At 39.3% G+C, this 24,663-nt stretch overlaps 1 protein-coding gene across 1 annotated transcript in view; it reads left to right on the top strand.

The window, feature by feature from the left end:
• ADAMTS6 (ADAM metallopeptidase with thrombospondin type 1 motif 6) overlaps positions 1–24,663 on the top strand; it is a 324,386-nt gene that overhangs the window by 119,214 nt on the left and 180,509 nt on the right. The window contains exons 8-10 of the mRNA XM_077816928.1: positions 161–204; positions 3,657–3,762; positions 23,982–24,128. Of these exons, the coding sequence (XP_077673054.1) occupies positions 161–204; positions 3,657–3,762; positions 23,982–24,128 (297 nt within the window). The remainder of the gene's footprint in view (positions 1–160; positions 205–3,656; positions 3,763–23,981; positions 24,129–24,663) is intronic.

Here is a 24,663-nt window from a genome sequence, read left to right as displayed (position 1 = left end):
ACCAGAGTGTAGAAAATGCTGTCACTAGCTGGCTGCACATAATTACACTGATTGTGGTCTGACAACTTGACCTACGATATAGAAATGTGATAAATATGCAAAATATCTCACAGATATGATCTTCTTACAAGTTGTGTCTCATTGTTTTTCTCCTCAACAGATACGATATCTGCACTTATAAAAACAAGCCCTGTGGAACACTGGGTAAGTTTACAAAGTGGAACTTCAGCTTGTTTCTGCTGTTTGTTTGCATTATTCTGATTATTGATTGATTAGTTTTGATCTCTTATGCTAGTGAGCCTTCTCAAATATACACATATAAACAGTAAAATATAACTTATGTGGGTATATGTTTTGTAAGATCACTAGAAGATTAAATTATGTGAATTGCTGTTGGGCGTTTCTTTTCTGGCATCTGTAATGCTGATAAAACCTCGTAGATGATTCAATCTTACCAAGCAGTAATTAAAGCAGAAAACTTACTGCTTATTTCCAGATAATCTATTTCCATTATATATTTAAAAAATACAAACGGGAGAGAAAGGGAAAAAAAGACCCAGCCCCAGGAAACAGACTTTGTGGTTTAAATTGTTGCCATACTGTGTGAGTCGAGGTGCAACATCAAGACTGCTTCTTCTATAAAGCATTGTGGAAAATCATCCAACAACATAAATTAAAACAACATTGGAACTGCTTGGTGCCTTGACAGTGGAAAGCACATTTGTCAATATTATGGACAGGGTGGAGAGATATTGTCCTTGACATCCCTAAGTTTGTCACCACAAAGGTGTGTGTTATATATCATCAATATTGCAGTTTACTAGTGTTTTAAGACAGAAATTATTATTAAAGAGACTTTCATGCATATGCTAAGTCTAATATGTACCTAACATCACTTTTTCAACCTTAAATCATTCCATTAGCTTCTTCCTTAAAATTAACTATCAGCACTCCAGTTCTGAGTTGCAGACTAGTTCGGCTTATAGATTTTGTGTGTGATTATTTTGTAGGTCTTCCCCTGATCAGAATCAACCATGGTATTTTTTTTCTGTTTCTTCCGTTACTATCTTCACTGAACCAGATTCTGATAACCTTAACTTATGTGGAATAGTAACTTATTATACAAGTGGTCCTATTGAAGTCACTAGGGCAACATGTGTAGTTAAGCTGTAGTCAATGTGAGTAAAGGATATTGGAGTCTGGCCCACTGTAAACATAATCCATATGCATAATGTATTTTAGTATACCATAAATGCCTTCAGACTACAAATTTCTAAATTAAAGCCAGCACAAAGATGTCAAAACTGTGAAGACGTACTAATGTCACAGAATTGCCACTGCAAGTGTTCAAGAGGGGAAAATATCAAAGGAAACATTTAGTGAAAAACATTTTTCTTACTTTATACTCATATTTAATATATTTGACTATTAGTGCACTAATCCTCATTTTATCAGACTTTAGCATAGAGCCAAATTCTGCTCCACTTGAAACCAGCACATTGGAGGCCAGACATGGCCGCATACTTTACTAAATAGAAAGTAAACGAATTTTAAATTGATGATTTTGTTCATAAAGAGTCAGTTCTAACCCCCCTCCTCCTTTTCTGCAATGGGCATCTTGACAACAGAACTATGGCAGTTTCTTTGCATTGCAGAAACTGGAGTGGGATTAGGGACAATGTCCTCTATGGCTCTGAGTCAGCAAAACTCTTAAGAAATGCTTAAGTGCTATTGACCTCAAGAAGTTAGAGCGAAGCATGTGCTTAATGAAAGCATATATACGAAGTCCCCATAAAGCAGCAGCACAATGAGTAGGAGGAACCTTGGGTGCCCACAGGAGAAATTGGACTAGAAGATCTGCTGCTAGACAGATCTTCTCGTTCTTCCCTTCCAATCTTCGGCATAAGAAGCTATGCAAGGAGCTATCTAGAAAAAGCAGTTTGCGTAAAGGTTATCTCTATACTGCAATAAACCACCAATGGCTATGTCTGACCCATGTTAGCTGACTTGGGTTCACAGGGCTCAGGCTGTGGGTCTGAAAAATTTCAGTGTAGATGTGGGCTTTGGTAGGAGCCCAGGCTCTGGGACTCTGTGAGAGGGGAGGGATCCAGAACTCAGGCTCCAACCCGAGCCCAAATGTCTACACCACAATTTTACAGCCCTGTGAACCTGAGTCATCTGACATGGGCAAGCTGCAGGTGTTTTATTGCAGTGTAGACATACCCAAAGTGGCTATGCAGCTGCTCTGTGGCTTCAGTGGAGGATTTCTCCTCCCTCTCTTACACATCTGCCGAGCACCTGGCTCAGTTTGTTGGGCTAGGTCTAGGCTCCAGATCTGGCCTCCATTGTTTTTTGCAAACCTAAAAGCATTGTACAGAATTGCAAATCATTAGCCTGATCCTGAGGCCATTATTCCTGTGAGTAAGGGTTGCTGGACCAGGTTCTATACACTGAACATATAGGGATCAGTTTACACACCCTGGAAATGTGGCCACCTCACTGGGGAAACATGACAGTCATAAAAGTGCTAGGTACAGTACATTCAGATTCAAGAAGTAAAGAATACCTCATCCAATTAAAACAACAGAGAATTTTAGGGAGGTGGAACATTATTATTAGACTAGCAACAGATAGTAGACTTCAAAATTTGTTAAACATTTTTCTTAATTCTCTTATAACTAATCCTCTCTCCCCAGTCACCTCATCCTCTCTTTCCAGTGGTTACTAGTCATCTCATTCCTACTTATTTTAGGCAGAAGGGCATAATTTAGCACCATTTTCTCATAAAAGGTAACAACTTGCTTTCCATGGCAAAGTAATTTATTTTTCCAGTCACTGTTTTGGAGTACTGTATTTTGCAGGGCAGGTGATTCCCTTGGAGAGGCTGTTAATGCTTCTTCCACATAACAGACCACAGGGAAGAATACCTTAGGTAAGGCTGCTGGTTAGAGTCCATCACCAGTGACAGCAAAGTAGTTCTGCCATAGTATATATTCTATGTGATACTCTAATGCTGAAGAGTGTGTATGACACAGCAGAGCTATATTCTGTAAGTGCCAGTGGCTTTCTTCCCGTTAAGGAATCTTTAAAAAGCACTTATAATACAATGATAAATGGAAAAGCCTTCCATGTTTAAGTGAATGCTTTTTATTAACATGTCTCCTTTCCTTTATTGATGCATTCAGTTTTATTTTTACACCAAAAAAAAAAAAGTACCCCTTGGGGCTTTTTGTAGCTAAAAAAGTTTCTTGTGTGTTTTAGGAACCCACTAAACTTAAACAGATCTCTTTAGAAAAATAATGTGGATACATTTTACTTTCTGCAGCCTCAAGTATGTTAAAATAGAAATGCTTTCTTGAATTCCCTCTCCTGGCTCAAGTTACTAGGTGGTCCCAAGTTACCAGAAGTAAAATTTATAAATCTAACCCCTAGTCTAGACATTTTCCAGCACTGACTGTAGTTCAAAAAATATTAATGTCTAGCCGGCAAGGAGAATTTCCCCCCAGTGATTTTGAAAATGACTAGAAAGTTAACCTTTTGCCAACTGCTCCTTCTGTGTGTGGAGGTTATTAAAAAGAATCCAGCCATTTATAACTAGGGCTTTTAAGATTTGAACACCTTGGCATGACCCTTTGTGTCTCCTTCTGTTTATTTAGGCTTGGCCTCTGTGGCTGGAATGTGTGAGCCTGAAAGGAGCTGCAGCATTAATGAAGACATTGGCCTAGGTTCAGCTTTTACCATTGCACATGAGATTGGTCACAAGTGAGTGAGTTTAAAAATATGTATAATAAATTTGATTATACCACCTTTGAAATAACAATGTAATAATTACTATCATGATCTCTTATGTTTTGGCTGTACCATCTCCCCTCTAGTGCCTCTGGTTGCTGTAGATAACATTATCCATGATGAGTGGTGGTACATTTTATTTGATGTATTTTACCAAGGACTTCTACTTTAGAATTAAGGCTGTATTGCTTACCCTTCTACTTCAGATCCTAATTTAATCTGTGATTCTGAGGCTGGGCTCACAAATTGCCTACCTTGTTTCATATATATTTTTTAAGATTTGGTTTTGGTATTGTCTTTTCCCCCTCTTTCCTTTGTCTACCTCTCTTAGTGGATCAAAAGCAGTTAAAAGGTAAAGATTATTATTTCTCATATTATTTTGTTTTAAAAATAATAATTAACTCTGTTTTGATCTGTACTGGGACCAGTGCTGTTCAACATATTAATAAATGATCTGGAAAAAGAGGTGAACAGTGAGATGGCAAATTTGGTAGTTGACACAAAATTACTCAAGATAGTTGAGCCTAAAGCTTACTGTGAAGAGTTACAAAGTCACTAAACTGGGTATCTGGGCAACAAAATGGCAGATGAAGTTCAATGTTGATAAATGCCAAGTAAAGCACACTGGAAAACATAATCCCAACTATTTATATAAAATGATAGAGTCTAAATTAGCTGTTGCCATTCAAGAAAGAGATCTTGGAGTCATTGTTGACAGTTCTCTGAAAACATCTGCTCAATGTACTGTGGCAGTTAAAAAGGCTAACAATTTTTGGAGCCATTCAGAAAGGGATTGATAATAAGACAGAAAATATTATAATGCCACTATATAAATCCATGGTACACCACACCTTGAAAACTGTGTGCAATTCTGGTCACCCCACCTCAAAAAAGATTATTAGAATATTAGATATTGAAATTAGATATTCAATATTAGAATTGAAAAAGGTGCAGAGTAGGCAACAAAAATTATTAGAGGTATTGAACAGATTCCATATGAGGAGAGATTTAGAAGACGTGGACTGTTCAGTTTAGAAAAGAGATGAGTGACTGGGGATATGATAGAGGTTTATAAAATCATGAATGGTGTGGAAAAAGTGAATAAGGAAGTGTTATTTACCCCTTCATATAATCTAAGAACCAGGGGGTCACCAATGAAATTAACAGGCATCATATTTAAAACAAACATAAGGAAGTACTTCTTCACACAATACAGAGTCAACCTATGGAACTCTGCCTAGCGATGTGAACGCCAAAAGTATAACTGGGTTCAAAAAATAATCAGATAAGTTCATGGACGATAGGTCCATCAATGGCTATTACCCAAGATGGTGGTATGCAACCCCATGCTCTGGATGGCCCTAAGTCTCTGACTGCCAGAAGCTGAAACTAGATGACAATGATTGGATCACTCAATAATTATCCTGTTATGTTCTTTCCCTCTGAAGCGTCTGGCACTGGCCACTGCTGAAAGAGAGGATATTGGGCTAGATGGACCATTGATCTGAACCTGTGTGGCCATTCTTATGTTTTTATGATTAAAACAATATTTTTATTTTTACTGTTGGTACAGCTGTAGTAATGTACTAACCATGAAGTGTGCTCAATAGTCATAACATCACTTGCACTTTCAAAGCGCCCATATATCATTTTGAAAGAACATGATGTTTTGGGACAACAAAAAAATTTGATTAAAGATTGATCTTGGAATGTTTCAGGTCTGCATTCAAAAACAAGCATCACCAATAACCTCTGATGAATATAAAATGACTAGGCACCTCCTATTATGATTCATTAGGTCTCCTTCCTTGTTTACATGGGTTGACCAATGCTGAGTTATGGATGACATGTTTTTCCAGTCATTAACTGATGCAACAGCTAAAATTTCCCATACAGACTAAAATGGAAACTATCAATCTACTGAACAGAATCAGGAATTGGAAGTACACACTTATTCCAGCCCACCTATCATGCAAGATAATCCTTAGGCAAGTATTACCTCATTTATTTTATCTGTGAAAAAAGGCTGATTTTTACAGGCATTTACACTGAGATAGATCATTTTTTACAAATCCAAAAACAATTGTTTAAAACTGCATCAAAAGTAAGAAAAATTAATTTAAAACACATGTAGTTCATTCTCTCTTTATATCTTTCCTTCTCTTTCTGTAATTATTTACATAAGTGATAGAGTAAAGGAAAATATATTTCCACTCATGAGGGAATAACTTCTATGATTCACTAAAAGCCCTGGAAGTCTTGCTCATTAACATCTTTTATAATTATATACAACCCTACTTTGAATTTAATGTACTCTATTCACATAGAAAAAGATTTTCAGGTGATACATATACATTCATACAGTATGTATCGTAGTGCTTTTAAATCATGCGGATATAGGTTTTAGAGAAGTTATTTACACAAATGTAAATGTGTAAATTTAAATGGTAAATCATTCATATCTATGGTGGTGTGAGATGCTGGTGTGATGACAGTGATTTCTGCATATGGTTAGGGTATGGATTAGAATCTGGGAACAATAATGCAGCCATCCTGCATGTCTTGTGGTCACAGCATCTTTTTTTCTTTGAACTGCAGCTATGTTTGCTACTACCGATACTCCTACATTTTTGGCACTGTTTCCTTTCTTTATACTTAATGTCTCTTTTAAAAAACTCTGAATTGGCCCTTAGTGGAGGTTCCCACCTCGTACACCAGTATGGACCTAGTTTGTCAAACTTTGTGTTGAGAAGTGTGTGGACACCAGTTTCATTGTCCCCTATTTTCTAATGCAGGGATTCTCAGGACAAATTTTTTTGTGGCCTCAGAGTGCTAAAATACTTAATTAGCTTTAGGAAAAACAAATAAATATGCACATATACACGTCCAAATCATTGTAATATATTTATTGCTAGCTAGTAAGTCTGTTGTGAAAAGTGATATTAACAAGCGTACAAGTATCACTTTTCACAGCAGACTTACTCAGCCCTGGCAAGCCTGGGGACAAATTAAGCCCTGAAGGCTGTGGCCACAAGAAAAATCCCTGGTGGCCACATGTGGCCACAGTGGCCGCATTTGAGAAACACTGTTTAATGCATGGAGTGACTGCAGAAGGCAGCACAGCTTGCCCTTGGTGGTGAAAGCTAGTGACAGTGATTAAATGATTAAATGAAGTCCAGAAGGAATATATGGAGAAAAAGGTTGGTCTATAAAGAGTACTTAATGGCACCTGCTCGAATATTTCGAGCCATCCAGCCATCATCCTACCTTCCACCCAAAAAGTTTTGTGACTAAATTATAAGAAAGTGCAAATTTCCTCTCCATCTATTTCTCTTTATTTTCAAATTGGATAGAGCTTGGTACTGAGTGTACTTGAGGGTACTTGCATGCAGAGTAAGTTAACTATATCAAAGAACATTCTTAACTGTTTTCTTTGATTGTGCCATTATAATCACTTTACTATTCATAACTACATGGGAAATTGGGAATTGGCTTCCTTATTAAATGGAAAATTGAAGCATATAACTATATTTAAGCGACATGTCTAGACTGAGTACATAATATACACAAAAAGCTGAACTAAATTAAAAAGGAAAGAATTCACTCTGAAATACTGTGTTTTTATTAGTTATATAGTAGCCATGGCATACAGAAGTTGTGAAAACTGTGGAACTGAGGAGAAGAGAGAGTAGCAAAGAATGAAATAAACTGCTGTGTCTATATGAAAATTGTAATGTAATTGTACATATTTTGCTGACTTGTACATACTTTCTCTGGAATATGACTTCTAAGATATCATTGAAAGAAGTATGACTCAACAGGTTTCATAGATTCGTAGAAAGAAAAGGAGTACTTGTTGCATCTTAGAGACTAACAAATTTATTTCAGCATAAACTTTCGTGAGCTACAGCTCACTTCATCGGATGCATTTACTGTAAAATACAGTGGGGAGATTTATATACATAGAGAACATGAAACAATGCGTGTTACCATACACACTGTAACGAGAGTCATCACTTAAGATGAGCTATTACCAGCAGGAGAGCGGGGGGGGGGGGAACCTTTTGTAGTGATAATCAAGGTGGGCCATTTCCAGCAGTTGACAAGAACATCTGAGGAACAGTGGGGGGTGGAGTGGAGGGGAATAAACATGGGGAAATAGTTCTACTTTGTGTAATGACCTATCCACTCCCAGTCTCTATTCAAGCCTAAGATAATTGTATCCAGTTTGCAAATTAATTCCAATTCAACAGTCTCTCCTTGGAGTCCGTTTTTGAAGTTTTTTTGTTGAAGAATTGCAACTTTTAGGTCTGTAATCGAGTGACCAAAGAGATTGAAGTGTTCTCCAACTGTTTTTTGAATATTATAATACTTGATGTCTGATTTGTGTCCATTTATTCTTTTACGTAGAGACTGTCCGGTTTGGCCAATGTACCTGGCAGAGGGGCATTGCTGGCACATGATGGCATATATCACATTGGTAGATGTGCAGGTGAACGAGCCTCTGATAGTGTGGCTGATGTGATTAGGCCCTATGATGGTGTCCCCTGAATAGATATGTGGACACAGTTGGCAACGGGCTTTGTTGCAAGGATAGGTTCCTAGGTTAGTGGCTCTGTTGTGTGGTGTGTGGTTGCTGGTGAGTATTTGCTTCAGGTTGGGGGGCTGTCTGTAAGCAAGGACTGGCCTGTCTCCCAAGATCTGTGAGAGTGATGGGTCGTCCTTCAGGATAGGTTGTAGATCCTTGATGATAACGTTGGAGAGGTTTTAGTTGGGGGCTGAAGGTGATGGCTAGTGGTGTTCTGTTATTTTCTTTGTTGAGCCTGTCCTGTAGTAGGTGACTTCTGGGTACTCTTCTGGCTCTGTCAGTCTGTTTCTTCACTTCAGCAGGTGGGTGTTGTAGTTGTAAGAATGCTTGATAGAGATCTTGTAGGTGTTTGTTTCTGTCAGAGGGGTTGGAGCAAATGCGGTTGTATCGTAGAGCTTGGCTGTAGACAATGGATCGTGTGGTGTAGTCTGGATGAAAGCTGGAGGCATGTAGGTAGGAACAGTGGTCAGTAGGTTTCCAGTATAGGGTGGTGTTTATGTGACCATCGCTTATTAACACCATAGTGTCCAGGAAGTGGATCTCTTTTGTGGACTGGTCCAGGCTGAGGTTGATGGTGGGATGGAAATTGTTGAAATCATGGTGGAATTCCTCAAGGGCTTCTTTTCCATGGGTCCAGATGATGAAGACATCATCAGTGTAGCGCAAGTAGAGTAGGGGCATTAGGGGACAAGAGCTGAGGAAGTGTTGTTCTAAGTCAGCCATAAAAACGTTGGCATACTGTGGGGCCATGCTGGTACCCATAACAGTGCCGCTGATTTGAAGGTATACATTGTCCCCAAATGTGAAATAGTTATGGGTGAGGACAAAGTCACAAAGTTCAGCCACCAGGTTTGCCGTGACACTATCGGGGATACTGTTCCTGAAGGCTTGTAGTCCATCTTTGTGTGGAATGTTGGTGTAGAGGGCTTCTACATCCATAGTGACCAGGATGGTGTTTTCACAGAGACCTTCCTACCAAGACTACAAAAAGAAGGATTCAGTTATAATCCTGGATTTTCATTTAAATTACATTACTTTTATTTTGGTGTTTGGTGTTCTGTAAAGTACAATGTCGCTTTAAATTGCTCAGACTTGATTATAGTGTACAAGTCATACAGTTTTGCTAATCATTGTCCTGCATTTTTTTTAAATGGATAAGTAAAATAGATCCTGAGCTGTAATCTAACCCCATTGTGCCTCTCTGGCACAGGAAAAAAAGTGAGAAAGCACATAGATCTTCCTAGCTGATGATTCAGTTACTGTCATTTACAATAAGGCTTCTTTACACCACTCTGGCAAGGTAAAGGAGCCTTAATTGACTAAGAATGGGAACAAAAGCAGCCTGCCTGCTTAGTTGTTACATTTCTGCTCTGCCTCAGGGACAGAGTCTGCTTCACAGAGCCCTACACCTCCAAGCCTGGGATGCAGCAACAGCAAGTGACAGGGACAGAGTGAGTCTCTCTCACTTGTTCACAGGCAGACACCCGCCCAGCCCCACTCACTTGACATCTCTCCACGGACACACGGATGCATGCCCAGCCTCCCTTCTCCCCCCCGCCCCCTCCGTTGTGATCTGCTCTCTGCTGCTGGCTGCTCCCAGAAGTCATGCCTGGGCTGCCAGGGAAGGGGTGTGTGTTCCCCACAGTTTTCTTGGCTCCGCCATTTTTCTGTGGGGGAGCCAAGAAATCTGCAGAAGGTATGAATTCTGCACCCCCGCAGGGGCACAGAATTCCCCCAGGAGTAGCTAGCATGCTAAAAATAGGAGTGTGGCCATGGTGGTATGGGTGGTGGCTCGGGATAGCTTCTCAAGTACAAGCCTGTCTGAGACCCTAGAAATGAACTCAGAAGGCCAACCCTACCTGCTGTGGCTGCACTGAATGGGAGGTGTAATTCCCAGCTCAGGTAGACATATACATGCTAGCTCTGATCAACCAAGCACACCTCCCAGTTGCAGTGTCAGATATACTCAAAAGGAATGAATGATTGGAGGAAAGAGAGGATGAGTCATTTTAAAGGAAATAAGGTGATAAACAGAGAACAGGGAATCAAAGTTTGAAAGACAAGATAAGAAGAGAGAAATGTCGAGTGAAGACAAGATCAAAAGAACAGTTAATGTAATTGATGGACAGATTGGTCGAGAGCTGGAGAAAGTGAAGGAGAGGAAATGAGAGACAGATAAACTAGATTGTTAATGTGGAATTTGACAATCCCAAGGATAAAGGTGGTGGGTTAGTATCAGAGAAGATAGCCAGGTATCCAAGTCAGAGAATAGGGAAGGAAAGAAAACAGGAGACACAAATAGCAGACAGCTATATGGAGGAATGGCTGGTGGGGCAGCTGTATATATGTGGAAAAAGTGAGGTTTGAGTGGGTGGAGGGACGTGAGATATCAGCAGCCACATCTTGCTGAGGGCAAGAAGGGAATGAGACAGAGAGAGAGAGAGAGAGAGAGAGAAAAAAAACATGGATTGATGAGTTTCTTGGAGTGGAACTTAAAACAGCTAATGTACACCCAGTTTTGAAATAGCTAATACCACTATGATGTGCTTGGGGGTATTAGCTGAAGCTGAGGGACTCCTCTTCACTCTTTACTCAGGGTAGACAAATGGTCTACTTATGGCTACACTTCAGGGAAAAACCTGCTGCTGACTTGGGCTCATGGTGCTCAGGCTAAGGGGCAGTTTAACTGTGGTGTAGACATTTGGGCTCGGGCTGGAGCCTGGGCTCTATGACTCTTTACGGTGGGAGGGTCCCAGAGCACAGGCTGCAGCCTGAGCTGGAATGTCTACACCACAATTAAACAGCCCCTTAGCCCAAGCCCCATGAGCCCAAGTCAGCTGGCAGAGGCCAGCCATGTGTGTTTAATTGCATCGTAAACATACCGTTTGATGGGCTAGCAATGTTGATCCATTGTCCCTAGCAGTCCTCCTAGAGACATTTTTCTGAATTTTAGCAAACTCTTCAATTCTTCAGAAGCAGTGGGACTATATTCCTGTTCCTCCTAATCCCATCTGCATGTCCTTAACTCTGGTACTGAGAGGTTCCCTAGAGTGCACTAAACTATGGAAATCCGTTTCTCATCCAAGGGGAGCAAATAGGTACGGCACTACAAAAAGCTGTTAATTTAAACTGGTTGGAGGCATGTTCGAATAATGACAGGGGAATGGAATTCCAAGTGGCATAGAAGACTCCAGCCTAAAAGAATAGGGACATGCATATCAAAGCCCAAACCACATCTAGCACCAACTACCACCTACTGGTACTTGGGATAAACCTGTCCCTGGCAGTCCATAATGGATGGGTTGGTACCTAATTATGAACGAAAGAGCATGTCCTCTATCACGGGAGGTTTGAAAGACCATATAAAACCTATGGGTGATATCTGAAGTACTGTTACCAGGATCACTGGCTCAACAGTATGTGATGGTTTAAATGATCCATGTGTGAAAGAGAAACTCCGCTAACAGACAATTGGCTCCTAAGGTCAGCCCAACCAATGAGAGTCCATGAGGCCATTTTAACACAGAATCCACTGGAATTCCAGTGTTCTACTTAGCCCAAGCAATAGTTTCTTGCCCTGTTGCATATCAAATAATCACTTCACCTTAAAGAGGCGCTGAATTAACTGGAAAAATCATATAAAACAATCATTAAATAACTATATATTCATTTCTGTATTTCTTTTGGGGTTCAAGAAATTGTGATTTCCTTTATTATGTCTTGTGTCTACCTCATGTTATATTGCAGTTGTAAAAACTCACAACTTACGTTAACATAAAAAGAAACTTCATTGGGACTTTAGCTTTAATGATTAATTGTCCAAATAGACTTAAATGTCATAAACTTGAGGCTAGAAAAACAAGTCTGGTTTCTGTGATGTGAAATAAGATTAATATTTTGTAGATATGTGGAAACTATAGTTTAAAGTTTAGAATTATAATATATTGAAATAATTAGTCTTACATTAAAATATTATATTCAAGGAAAGGGAATGCAGTAACATTTCACAGATCTTAACAAAAGCATAAGTAGAGTTGAATAAATGGAGGTGGAAAGAAAGGTTACAGTAACATTGAGGGCAACATGAATGCTGGTTTCATATTTCCAAAGGAAATCTAAGCACAGTAGTTTGCTTCATGATTCAAGGGAAAACTTACTTCTCTGACACACGGTGCTAATGATCACTATTGCATATTCACACTCCCTTGTGTAGCACCTTCACTGACTTTAACAGGTGTTCCACATGTAAGATATGTGCAGGCTAGTTGTCTACTGTGCAGATCCGGGAGGAGAATTTTGCCCTATGTCATTAAGATGTGAATGAGAGTTTGCCATTGCCCTGTTGCAAAGTGTGTTTCTAAGTTGACTATAATTTTCTTCAGTGAATCATACTTGATTGTATTTTAAAGTGCTCCATAAGTAGCATGACACAGAATTATGCTCAGTTAGGTGACCACTATATATATATTTTAAAAGATTCATTGTTCAACTATGTTTGTGTTCATTTACTTTAAAATTTCAGAGAAAAACTATGTTAAGAGAGTTGAAGTTGAGAATACCTATAGTAATTAAGGGAAAATATTAGAGATATTGTAATTAACCCCAAAACGTACATTACAAACCCAGGAAATTCACAGTTAAGGTAAAACTTAAAATAAATCCAAATATATTAAGGCATGAAAATGCAGAGTGAAGGCACCCAAACAACCTTAACTGTGCTCCATGCAACATCCCTAGAATTATGATTAATCCATATCAATGTTTGTTGTAACTAATTAAATTTTCGTAATGTCAGAAGTGCAGAATTCAACTCAGCCTTAAATATGGAGCCATTAGTGGCACCTTCACTGTATAATCTGGAAATACGTGAGGGTAGTAAAAATGTTGGATATCAGACAAAAGAGTATATGCCGTCTCAAATATTACATATTACTAAGTAGAAAACTAAAAATGACTTTGCAGGTATTTGCTTCTGGATCAGAATAAGACATCAACAAATAAAAGATAAGAAAAGTAATATTATGGAGGTGTTATATTTGAATGTGAAGAATATGTTGCATATACATTTGTATTAGGAGAGTAAGCTTTTATTGTGGTATACAATGAAGAGTATAAGTTAAGTTGACCAGGAGGCATGTATTACATCAAATTCACAAGGATAGCTGTCATGAATTCTACATAAATATAATGGGCAGGACACTGTCTACTATACGTCATGATTTGGAGCGTATGTTAAAAACCAAGTGCCAGCAATATATTGCTGTAAACAAATAAAAAATGAAGATAGATCCTGCTTCAAAGTGATTACCATCTATAACATCACACCAGTTAACAAATAATTATTCTATTAGCTGGCATAAAAATAACATATAACCTAGTGGTTCTCAACCAGGGGCACTCAGAGGTCTTCCAGGGGGTACATCAACTTGTCTAGATATTTGCCTAGTTTTACAACAGGCTGTGTAAAAAAGCACTAACTAAGTCAGTACAAACTAACATTTCATACAGAGAATGACTTGTTTATATTGCTCTATATACTATACCCTGAAATGTAAGTATAATATTTATATTCCAATTGATTTATTTTATAATTATATGATAAAAATGAGAAAGTAAGCAATTTTTTAGTAATAGTGTGTGGTGACATTTTTGTCTGATTTTGAAAACAAGTAGTTTTTACGTGAGGTGTAACTTGGGGTACACAACAAAAATCAGACTCCTGAAAGGGCTACAGTAGTCTGGAAAGGTTGAGAACCACTGATATAAACAACCTTGCCTGATATGGTCATAGAGGTCTTGTTGAGTGAGCTGACACGGTAGAAGAAATCCTAGTACTCCGTACTGGTGTTTTTGTGTAAATTGACACTCTTTTTTCTGTTTGGAACAGATTATTGATGAAACATTCCCCTTTTTCTCCCTCCCTCTCCTTGCAAATTTCTCATTGTCACTATGAAAAGACATAATTTAGAGTCCTATTTACATTTTACAATAATAATAATTTTGATTTTGGTAATCCCTTTATTTTTTTTAATTTAGTCCTTAAGTAGAATTCAGTTATCCTAAATAATATTCATATATTTCTCAGTTATATAAAGTATGTTATATTTTTGAAGATTTAAATTATTCTGTTTGTATAGTACTGGAACAAGCACAATGTATTTTAAAACTTTACAGTGAAGAATGAAGGCGACACAAAGTTTATGAAAAACAAAGTGTAACTTGTTTAATAGAAACAATGATGTTAATAATAATGAGTTGACAGTATTTTACATCCAGATTGCTTAAGAACAAAGAGTGAATTAGATTAAAGATTCTTTTTAGTTGTCTTGAATCTGTGTCTAATTTGAAAACATCTGTTCTTCTTTTACTGTCCTCTGCATATTCCCCTATAAAATGCACCAGTGGTGCTGATCCTACGGTGGAACTTTTTGATAGCAGTACCTGTTGGAGCACTCTTATGCCCCCATCCCTTCCCCTAACTGCTCCGAAGATTCTGAAGATGAGGCTATAAAACGGAGCATGGTGCCTTGGCCACATCAGTTCCTTTCAACTGCTGTAGGTGCCAGATCAGGAACTGTATCTGGGCCTTTGGCCCAGATTCTTAGCTTGAATAATGTCTAATACTTTTGTAAGGTAGATTTTAGGTTTTAGTGTTGGATTTTATTTCTTTTTATTTATTTATTTATTTATTTATTTATTTATTTATTTTAATTTTTCTAAGTAGTCATTTGAAGTTAAGACTTTAGTTCTGCTATTGGGATCTGATGGTGGATTGGAAGTTCAAGAGGCTGAGTATTTAAGAAATGTGCCTCCTGCCCAGCAGTGTTTCCAGCCTTAGATGCTCATACAAGATGCCTAGCCTGCCTCAGGATGGGACACTCCTTCAGGGTGCTCAATCTGCAGTACTTTCACCTGAGAGCACAGAAAGAGTGGCAAAATAGACTTCAAGCTCTACTGCTGCATCAGGCTGTGAAAGCAGGCCCTCCAGAACTGGGTCATCTCCTGATCCGTGAGTGAACATAGATTAGCTTCAGCCTTTGATACTTCCAGAGAGGAGCAGCAGCAGACACTTCTGCAGAAGGGACTGTCACAGTTTTTGGGGTAACTGCACCTTTGACACCCCCCTCCCCCTCATGGTCTGCTCAAGGAATGCACCCTTAAGTCTTAAGCCTCTAGACATCACCTCTCTCTGGGCCAGAATCCAGGTCCCTCTTCCTTCTGACTGAGTTTTTAGGCTGCATCCCCCTTTTTCTTTACTGTGATTAAAGTTCAGCACCTGATATTTGCTTTCTCTCCAAGGACTATGTGCAATGTATGCCAGTGGTTACAAGAAACTAAACAGCTCTTTCAAAGCAGAGAACGTTTATTTTAGGATAAAAGCAATACAGAGAAAACATAGGAAACAATATAGATCTAAACACTTATTTAAGCTTCCCAGTGGCCTCCCATCAGTCCTGTGGAGACCCTGGTAGATTCCAGTCCCCATCCTGCAGAGTTTGGCCTCCCCTTGGACAAAAGACACACTTTTGGAAGAAGAGGAGGCTGGGATGCCTGAAGAATACCGACAAATGGACCCTGAACTGGAGGAGTAAATCTCTCCAGGTGAGAGTGTAGGGATTACAACTGTGTGTTCCCCATCAGAGGGTGCAGTATAATTTCATGAAGTAGTTGAGAGAATGGCAACTACTTTGAAAATCCCCTTTCTGATAGTAAAGGAGACTTCTCATCATCTTCAACATTCTTGACTCTCCATCCAAGGAGAGAATTACACTGCCAGTTTTAGATGGGCTCTGGCAGCTAGCAAAAGCAATAATATGGTTCATTTCCACTTCTGTTCAAGCAATGTTGAAAAAGGTAGCTGCCAATTACCGCATGAGGGTTTTTCATTCTTTTTGCACAGACATCCAGTTCTGAACTTGCATTTGGCTGAAGCTGCAGCCCAGAGGTCTAAGGGTGCTTGAAGTAGTCTACACCTTCTGATAAAGAAAGCAAGAAAATGGACATTTTAGGCAAAAAAGTATTTTAATCTGAAACATTGGGTGTAAGAATGTCAGATTACCAGACTGTAATTGCATGCAGCCAGTACTGTCTTTGGGAAAAGATGGTGGTATTTGCAAAATCCATCTCAGAGGTTCCAAGAAAATTAGCCAATGCCCTCATGTCTAAAGATTGTTGCAAAACACAATCTAAGAGTAACATTTGATTCCTTGGAAGTTTCTCCTAGAAGCCATCTCTCTCAGGAATCATTCATGGAGTAGATCATCTGAACTACCTTCAGAGAGAATCACTAAAGTGGAGGAGTTTCCCTTTAAACGGAATGGTGTATTTAGCAATAAAATGAGGTTCCTGAAGAAGTGACAGTCACTAGATCTGCACCCAGATCTTTATGAGTGTATTAGCAACCTAGGAGAAGAACTAGGTAGCTGTGTTCAGGTATCAGTGACAACAGTATGCATCCTCATCTTCCTAGTCTTTATTTTCTCAGAGATGCCTCTACCATCAACAACATTCTGCTGAATAACATTGGCAGCAAAGGAGGAAAGTGTTTAAGCCTCAGGTAAAAGGTAAACAGATCTCAATGTCAACATCTGTGCTGGACCTTCATCCTCAGGTTTGACATAAGGTCTGAGAGCTGCAAACCAAATTTGGACTATTCTTTACCTACCCCATTTGGTGACTGCCTGTGTTGTTTCTGCAACTGGAGTGCTATAACTATGGGTAGATAGATATTAGAAATAATTCACAGCAGATACCCCATCCAATCTGACTCCCTCTCTCCTCCCAACCTTCTCACCCCATTCCTATTCAGAGACCCCTCTCATGAGGGCCTGTTAAAATGGGAGGCTCCCTGTCTTGTGGAGGCAGGGGTAATAGAAGTGGAGCTGAGGGAATTCGGAGGAAAGGGTTTCTGTTCAAGGTACTTCCTAATCCCAAAAAAGGATGGAGGTCTTTGGCCTACATTAGACCTGAGAGAATTCAATTCCTTCATCAGTAAATTCTGATTGCATGTTGAATTTGGCATCTATATAAAACATTTCCTCTCAATACAAGATTGGTTTGAGCTCTCAACCTGAAGGACATATATTGCAATCAGATTGCCATACTGCAAATATCTGTTTCCTAGTAGGGAAAGATCATTTTCAGTTCAAAGTCTTTCCCTTTGGCTTTTCTCCTGCCCCAGACGTTTTACAAAATGCCTCTTGGCAGTATTAGTGCCTTTACAAAGCCAAGGGATTCACATATATGTAGATGCTAGATCACTGGCTAATCAAAACATTGTCAGAACAAAATCTATCAGAAGTCATATCCTGCACACACTCCCTATTCAATAAGCTGGGACAAAAGATAAATTGGGAGAAGTCAATCATACTACCCACTCAAAAGATCCCCTTCATAGGGGCAATTTTGTCTCTCAGAAAGTCAGACACTTTCTGCCAGAATAAAGGTTTATAAGGATTCAACAAGCCTTAGCCTTATTGCATAGTTCCCTTGTCAAAGAATCATATTTTTTCTCAGACTAATGGGCCTCATAACCTCAAAACCTTCAAAAAATAAAAGGAATGGCTTTCATTGCTCCAGCTTTATCAGCAACAATCACATCAGATGTTTCCAACCTAAGTTGGGGAGGACGTTTCGACAAATTGACAGTTTGTGGCCAATGGATTTTCCAGGAAAAGAAATTGTACATCAGGCTGCTACAGCTAAAAGCAATACATTGGGCTCTGAAATCATTTCTGCCTATCATCATCATAAGATAATTTAGGTCTTTATGGACAATACAATGTCAATGTATTATAAAAACAAGGAGGAAGAATTCATTGCATGGAGCTATGTAAGGAAGCGATGTCTCTCTGGGAATGGTGAATTCAATACAGGACCTACCTGTAGTTCTACGCCTAGTAGTGAAAGAAAACAGCCTTTCAAACTGCTGGAGCAGGGACACAACAGAACTCCATGAATGGTCTTTCAATCTGTCAGTGATAAAGAGAACATCAGTGCATGAGGTTGTCCAGAGGTAGACATTTTGTGACAAAGTAAAACACAAAGGTGTCCCAGACGTTGCTGAAGAGCCGGGAGAGACAGTCAATCCATCTGTCACTGTGCCCCAGTGGGTCACAGCTGAGAACACCAGATTCAGGACAAACTGCTGAGAAATAGGGCAGACTCACCTCAAACTGGTAGTTATTCTATCATTAGATTATACCAAGCCCGTAACAAAGGTAAACTTCTGCCTCACCACACTGGTTAACAAAAAGTCAAAAATGCAGCCCTTATCACAGCTCCCAGATACTGGAATCTATGAGGCGTGGTTATTGAAAACCAGTTTAATCACATATAGGGTCCTTCTAATCTCAAGAGATCAGTCACATAGCCAGCTCAATATATAATTCAGATTTTACCCATAATCACTTTGCCGCCAATTCTTTAGTAATTAAATCCTAAAGGTTAATGAAAGAAAAGAAGAAGAGAGTTAAAATGGTTAATAGATCATATACATACAATAATTGCGATGTTCTTATATCTTTGTCTATCTATCTTATATCTTATATCTTATCTTTGAAAACTCGTGGCGAACGGGGGAAGTCCCGGATGACTGGAAAAAGGCTAATGTAGTGCCAATCTTTAAAAAAGGGAAGAAGGAGGATCCTGGGAACTACAGGCCAGTCAGCCTCACTTCAGTCCCCGGAAAAATCATGGAGCAGGTCCTCAAAGAATCAATCCTGAAGCACTTACATGAGAGGAAAGTGATCAGGAACAGTCAGCATGGATTCACCAAGGGAAGGTCATGCCTGACTAATCTAATCGCCTTCTATGATGAGATTACTGGTTCTGTGGATGAAGGGAAAGCAGTGGATGTATTGTATCTTGACTTTAGCAAAGCTTTTGACACGGTCTCCCACAGTATTCTTGTCAGCAAGTTAAGGAAGTATGGGCTGGATGAATGCACCATAAGGTGGGTAGAAAGTTGGCTAGATTGTCGGGCTCAACGGGTAGTGATCAATGGCTCCATGTCTAGTTGGCAGCCGGTGTCAAGTGGAGTGCCCCAGGGGTCGGTTTTGTTCAATATCTTCATAAATGATCTGGAGGATGGTGTGGATTGCACTCTCAGCAAATTTGCGGATGATACTAAACTGGGAGGAGTGGTAGATAGGCTGGAGGGCAGGGATAGGATACAGAGGGACCTAGACAAATTGGAGGATTGGGCCAAAAGAAATCTGATGAGGTTCAATAAGGATAAGTGCAGGGTCCTGCACTTAGGATGGAAGAACCCAATGCACAGCTACAGACTAGGGACTGAATGGCTTGGCAGCAGTTCTGCGGAAAAGGACCTAGGGGTGACAGTGGACGAGAAGCTGGATATGAGCCAGCAGTGTGCCCTTGTTGCCAAGAAGGCCAATGGCATTTTGGGATGTATAAGTAGGGGCATAGTGAGCAGATGGAGGGACGTGATCGTCCCCCTCTATTCGACATTGGTGAGGCCTCATCTGGAGTACCGTGTCCAGTTTTGGGCCCCACACTACAAGAAGGATGTGGATAAATTGGAGAGAGTCCAGCGAAGGGCAACAAAAATGATTAGGGGTCTGGAACACATGAGTTATGAGGAGAGGCTGAGGGAACTGGGATTGTTTAGTCTGCAGAAGAGAAGAATGAGGGGGGATTTGATAGCTGCTTTCAACTACCTGAGAGGTAGTTCCAGAGAGGATGGTTCTAGACTATTCTCAGTGGTGGAAGAGGACAGGACAAGGAGTAATGGTCTCAAGTTGCAGTGGGGGAGATTTAGGTTGGATATTAGGAAAAACTTTTTCACTAGGAGGGTGGTGAAACACTGGAATGCGTTGCCTAGGGAGGTGCTGGAATCTCCTTCCTTAGAAGTTTTTAAGGTCAGGCTTGACAAAGCCCTGGCTGGGATGATTTAATTGGGTATGGGTCCTGCTTTTGAGCAGGGGGTTGGACTAGATGACCTCCTGAGGTCCCTTCCAACCCTGATATTCTATGATTCTATGATTCTATCAGGTTTGGTAGCAGTGATGTTATAGACTGCTGGCTTGTGAAGTTTCTCTGGTAACTTCCAAAAGATTGAGGGATTATCAGTCCATAGGTCAGTATGCTCCTTTTAGTTGTAAATCCACAGTCCAGAGAATCAGAGCAGTAAAGAGGCAAAATGGAATTGTCCCAGGGGGATTTTATACCCTGAGCCATGTGCCTGTAAATTTTCTGTTTCAAACAAAGCTCACAGTCCTGTGGAGAGTTACCGGCACAAGATTGAGTCCAGTGTCACATGAGCATATTACATGTCCTTACAAGGCCTGATGACTCACAGGGGGTAGCCATTGGCCCCTTGGAGGCTGAGGCGTTTGCAGGAATTGATATCTGGGCAGAATGAGTTTCTTCTATGGCCCATTGTTAGAGTGAAGTATCCTTAATGGATCATTAAACTTGAATAGTCCATTCACAATGGGCTGGCTAAACTGGATGTAAACTAGCTTGTCGGTGTTACCCCAGGCACAAACCGATCTGAGATATAGATATATAGCCAATATTCATAACTTCAGATACAAAGATGATACGTGCATATAAACAGGATAATCTTATTTAGCAAATCGTAACTTTTCCATTGGTACCTTACATAACATACTTTGTACAACATTTGTTGCAATTGTCTAACAATGGCAATATCAATGACATACATGGTCACATTTCAATCATATAGCATCACACCATCTGACACATTCAGGATAAATTGTGTATGAGGTGTTCTATATTTTTTCCCTCCATTTCCTCTCATTCAGAGGATAATAAGGAAGATAAAACAGGACAGAGCCAAAGTAATCATAGTTGTTCTGGCAAGGCTGAAGCAACTGTGGCTCCCGGACCACCTTCAGCTATCCAAAGGAGTTTTCCAATCTCTGTGTCTCACTCCATTTGTTGACTCAGCAGAATGGAAAAGTTTATCATACGGACTCATATTTCCTACACCTGATGGCTTGAGATATAGGATTCAATCAGGATTATTACAGTGTAGTTCACAGGGGTACAGGAGGTTTGTCTTAGCTCTAGGAAATGATTAATTAAACATTTATTAAGGTTTGCTAAGCAGCTATATCAGTGTATCATTCACTTATTGAAAACAAATCTATATCCACACATGAGACAGTTGAAAGATTTATGAAAGGGTTCATAGAATCATAGATTAGTTAATATCTATCCACCATTCAAGGGCCCTCCACTGACATGAGACCTTAACATAGTCCTTATGCAGTTCATGAAGCCTCTCTTTTAGCCAATTGGAGAATGTTCTTCATTTCATCTTTCAGTTAAAACAGTTTTTATCATAGCTACAACATCAGCAAGAAGAGTGTCCTGTGAGCCCTCATGACTGACCTGCCATTTACTGTACTCCATAAAGATAAGGTTTGCCACATTGCCCTTCCAAGTTCCTACCTAAAGTAGTGACTGAATTTTACATTAATCAGTCAATTAACCTGCCAGTGTTTCTAAGACCCCATGCAACTGCAGATGAAAATAAGTTACAAAGTTTAGATGCTAAGAGGGCTTTAGTATATTATCTTAATAGGACAAAACAATTTGGAAAATCTCCAGATTTACTCCTGTCATATCTTATGATAATAACAAAAGAGGACAGGCAATTGCTTCTCAAACATCAAAATGGGCTAGACTGTGCATAGAGGATGGCTGCTTATTGGCATCTGTTCCTATTCCTGAAGGGATTAGGTCCCATTCCACAAAGGCTAAGGCAACATCAGTGGTATAGCTTAGATGCATTCCACTTAACAGAACTGTGTAGAAATGTAATATGGAGCATATTTACGCTCCCCATGTACCTTCACCTTTTCCTAAGTCCTAATTAGAGTATCAGACTTTTGGGAAGCGGTAGAAGAAACTAAAGTGGTCAGAGTTCTATACCCCTTTTATAACCTTGCCCTCAGAACATTCAGGAACACTGAGGGAAAGAGCAGGAGGGCATACAAGAGTGCGCCAACAGGCAATATTATCAAAAGTTTCCACCATCAGAGCTGCTCAGTCGGTGTATCCCATGGGTGTGACTATACAGACTTGAGTTCGTCTCAAAGAACTCCAGTTACAGGTGAGTAACCATAATTTACAGTATTACAAAAAATCTTCAGACTGCATGCATAAATTACATTTATGTACACTGTGATGAATTAATTTACATCATTTCACAATACTTAAATGATTGTATAACTCAAGAGCAGAGCAGAGAGAAGTGATTGTGATTAGCCTTACATTAAAAAAAAAAGAGTGAAAATAAAAGTGCATTGTTTTTGCCTAAAAATGTAAAAAGTGCTACCACTAAGAACTAAGCCAGAATAAATGCACCATGTTTGAGGGATAACTTGTTTAACGTGTTTTGATTTTGCTTTGAATTTTTTCTCACAGTACGGATGGGAAGGTTGTATTTTAAAGTTATGAATATTTCATTTTCACTAACTGTCTTTCTGTCTCTTCCCATGAGTAATGAAATCTGCTATTTCGAATGGCTCATGAGATATCATGATCTTTTGTGACGAGATCCAGAATGGAATATAACAAGCCCATGATCTTGAATGACATTTGCATGGAAAAGAGAAATTCCTTTGTGATAGATGAATATTTAAGAAAATTTGCCATACTGCAGACTGACTCCAGCTACCCCAAAGACGGACAGGGGAGATGATTTTAAAAAAATTATACAATTAATTAGAGTGCCTTTTTGTATGTTATCTTTAATTATTATGATTAATTTACGTCATATCAATCAAACTGCTGACAAACTGAATATTTCACTAACGTGTTATATCTAAAATGTAGTAGTTATTTAATTTTAAAGGTTAATTTGATGTATAAAGTTAAACATTTGCTCTTAAGTAGTCTGTTAAAGAAGAGTTCTTATGGATTTAGCTTTTAGTTTTAGTTTGGTGATGATTTAGCTGTTCTACATTATGCTGGCCACCTACAGTTCCAACGGGGTGTTCCAACCTCTAAGGATCCTTGGGTACACCCCTTTTTCTGTGACCATGTGAACTATGTTGGATGCTAAGAAGGGGGTGATATATGAATCATTTTGCTGACCCTGCATTTGAGGACCACCACAAAGCAGACTTAGAACAGCAGAGGATCAAGACCACTGTATAAATGGATGCATATAGGGAGCACAGGTTGTTTAGTAGTTAGGCTGCCTAAGTTCTATTCTGGATTGTCATTGACTCACTATATGACCTTGGCAATATCACGCAGACTCTCTGTGTCTGTGTTTACTGATCTGAGTGCAAGAGCAGGTATTTACCCATAGTTCTTACTTGGGCCAAACTCCCCAATAAGGCCTGAAGTACGAGTCCCTTTTGTTTATCTCACAGGGCTATTGTGAGACTTACACAATGTAGTAAAATGTTTTGATATCTTTATATGAAACAGCAAAATTGCATAGTATTCTGAGTGTACAGAGTTTAGTCTGAATTAATCATACATATCTTGTTTCAGTCCTCCTACACTAACTGAGCGTGGCCTTTCAGTTGCAAACTCTGTTTTTGTCTGGTACCATAGGAAAGTAATGGGACACTTTTTTTCCTTCTGTTTTGGACAGTTTTGGTATGAACCATGATGGAATTGGAAATTCTTGTGGGACCAAAGGTCATGAAGCAGCAAAACTTATGGCAGCTCACATTACAGCAAACACCAACCCCTTCTCCTGGTCAGCCTGTAGCCGGGACTACATCACCAGCTTTTTAGAGTAAGTAATGTCTGGAGAGAGATAATGAATTGCGCCAAAATTTCATACTCATTGGAATAAATAATTGGTGGAGATACAGTGATTTACACTAATTCACGTTCTGTAGAATGAGTAAATATATGGTGAATTACTGCCGACTTGTACATCATAGGTAATTTCTTTGTGTTGTGGAAAGTGCTTCCCCTTCCCATCGCTCTTTTTAAACTGTTCTGTTTATAGTCTGCTGGTCATATTTAACTATGGATGGGGAATAGAGGTGAGAGGGCTTTTTTTTTAACGTTATTGATAAGTGTTGTTTTGTTAAATGCATAGTGATCTCAGGCTTAGATTTCTGTTTTGTTTATCTGAGTACTGCCATAGTCTGATTAAAATACTATATTGTTTTGGAAAACAGAGTATCTAACAAGTTTCAAAGTTTTTCCTAGTAAAACAAACAAACAAAAAACAACTAGTGGTTGAAACCTGAAGGAGGTAGAAATTCCACCTTAGTGAGATCAATGGCCATCTCTTTGAATGATACACAGTAGTTCTTAAA

Source organism: Eretmochelys imbricata, chromosome 5 (assembly GCF_965152235.1).
Source record: "Eretmochelys imbricata isolate rEreImb1 chromosome 5, rEreImb1.hap1, whole genome shotgun sequence".
Classification (NCBI taxonomy): domain Eukaryota; kingdom Metazoa; phylum Chordata; order Testudines; family Cheloniidae; genus Eretmochelys; species Eretmochelys imbricata.
Note: the sequence above shows the minus strand (reverse complement) of the source record. Positions and strands in the feature narration are given on the sequence as shown.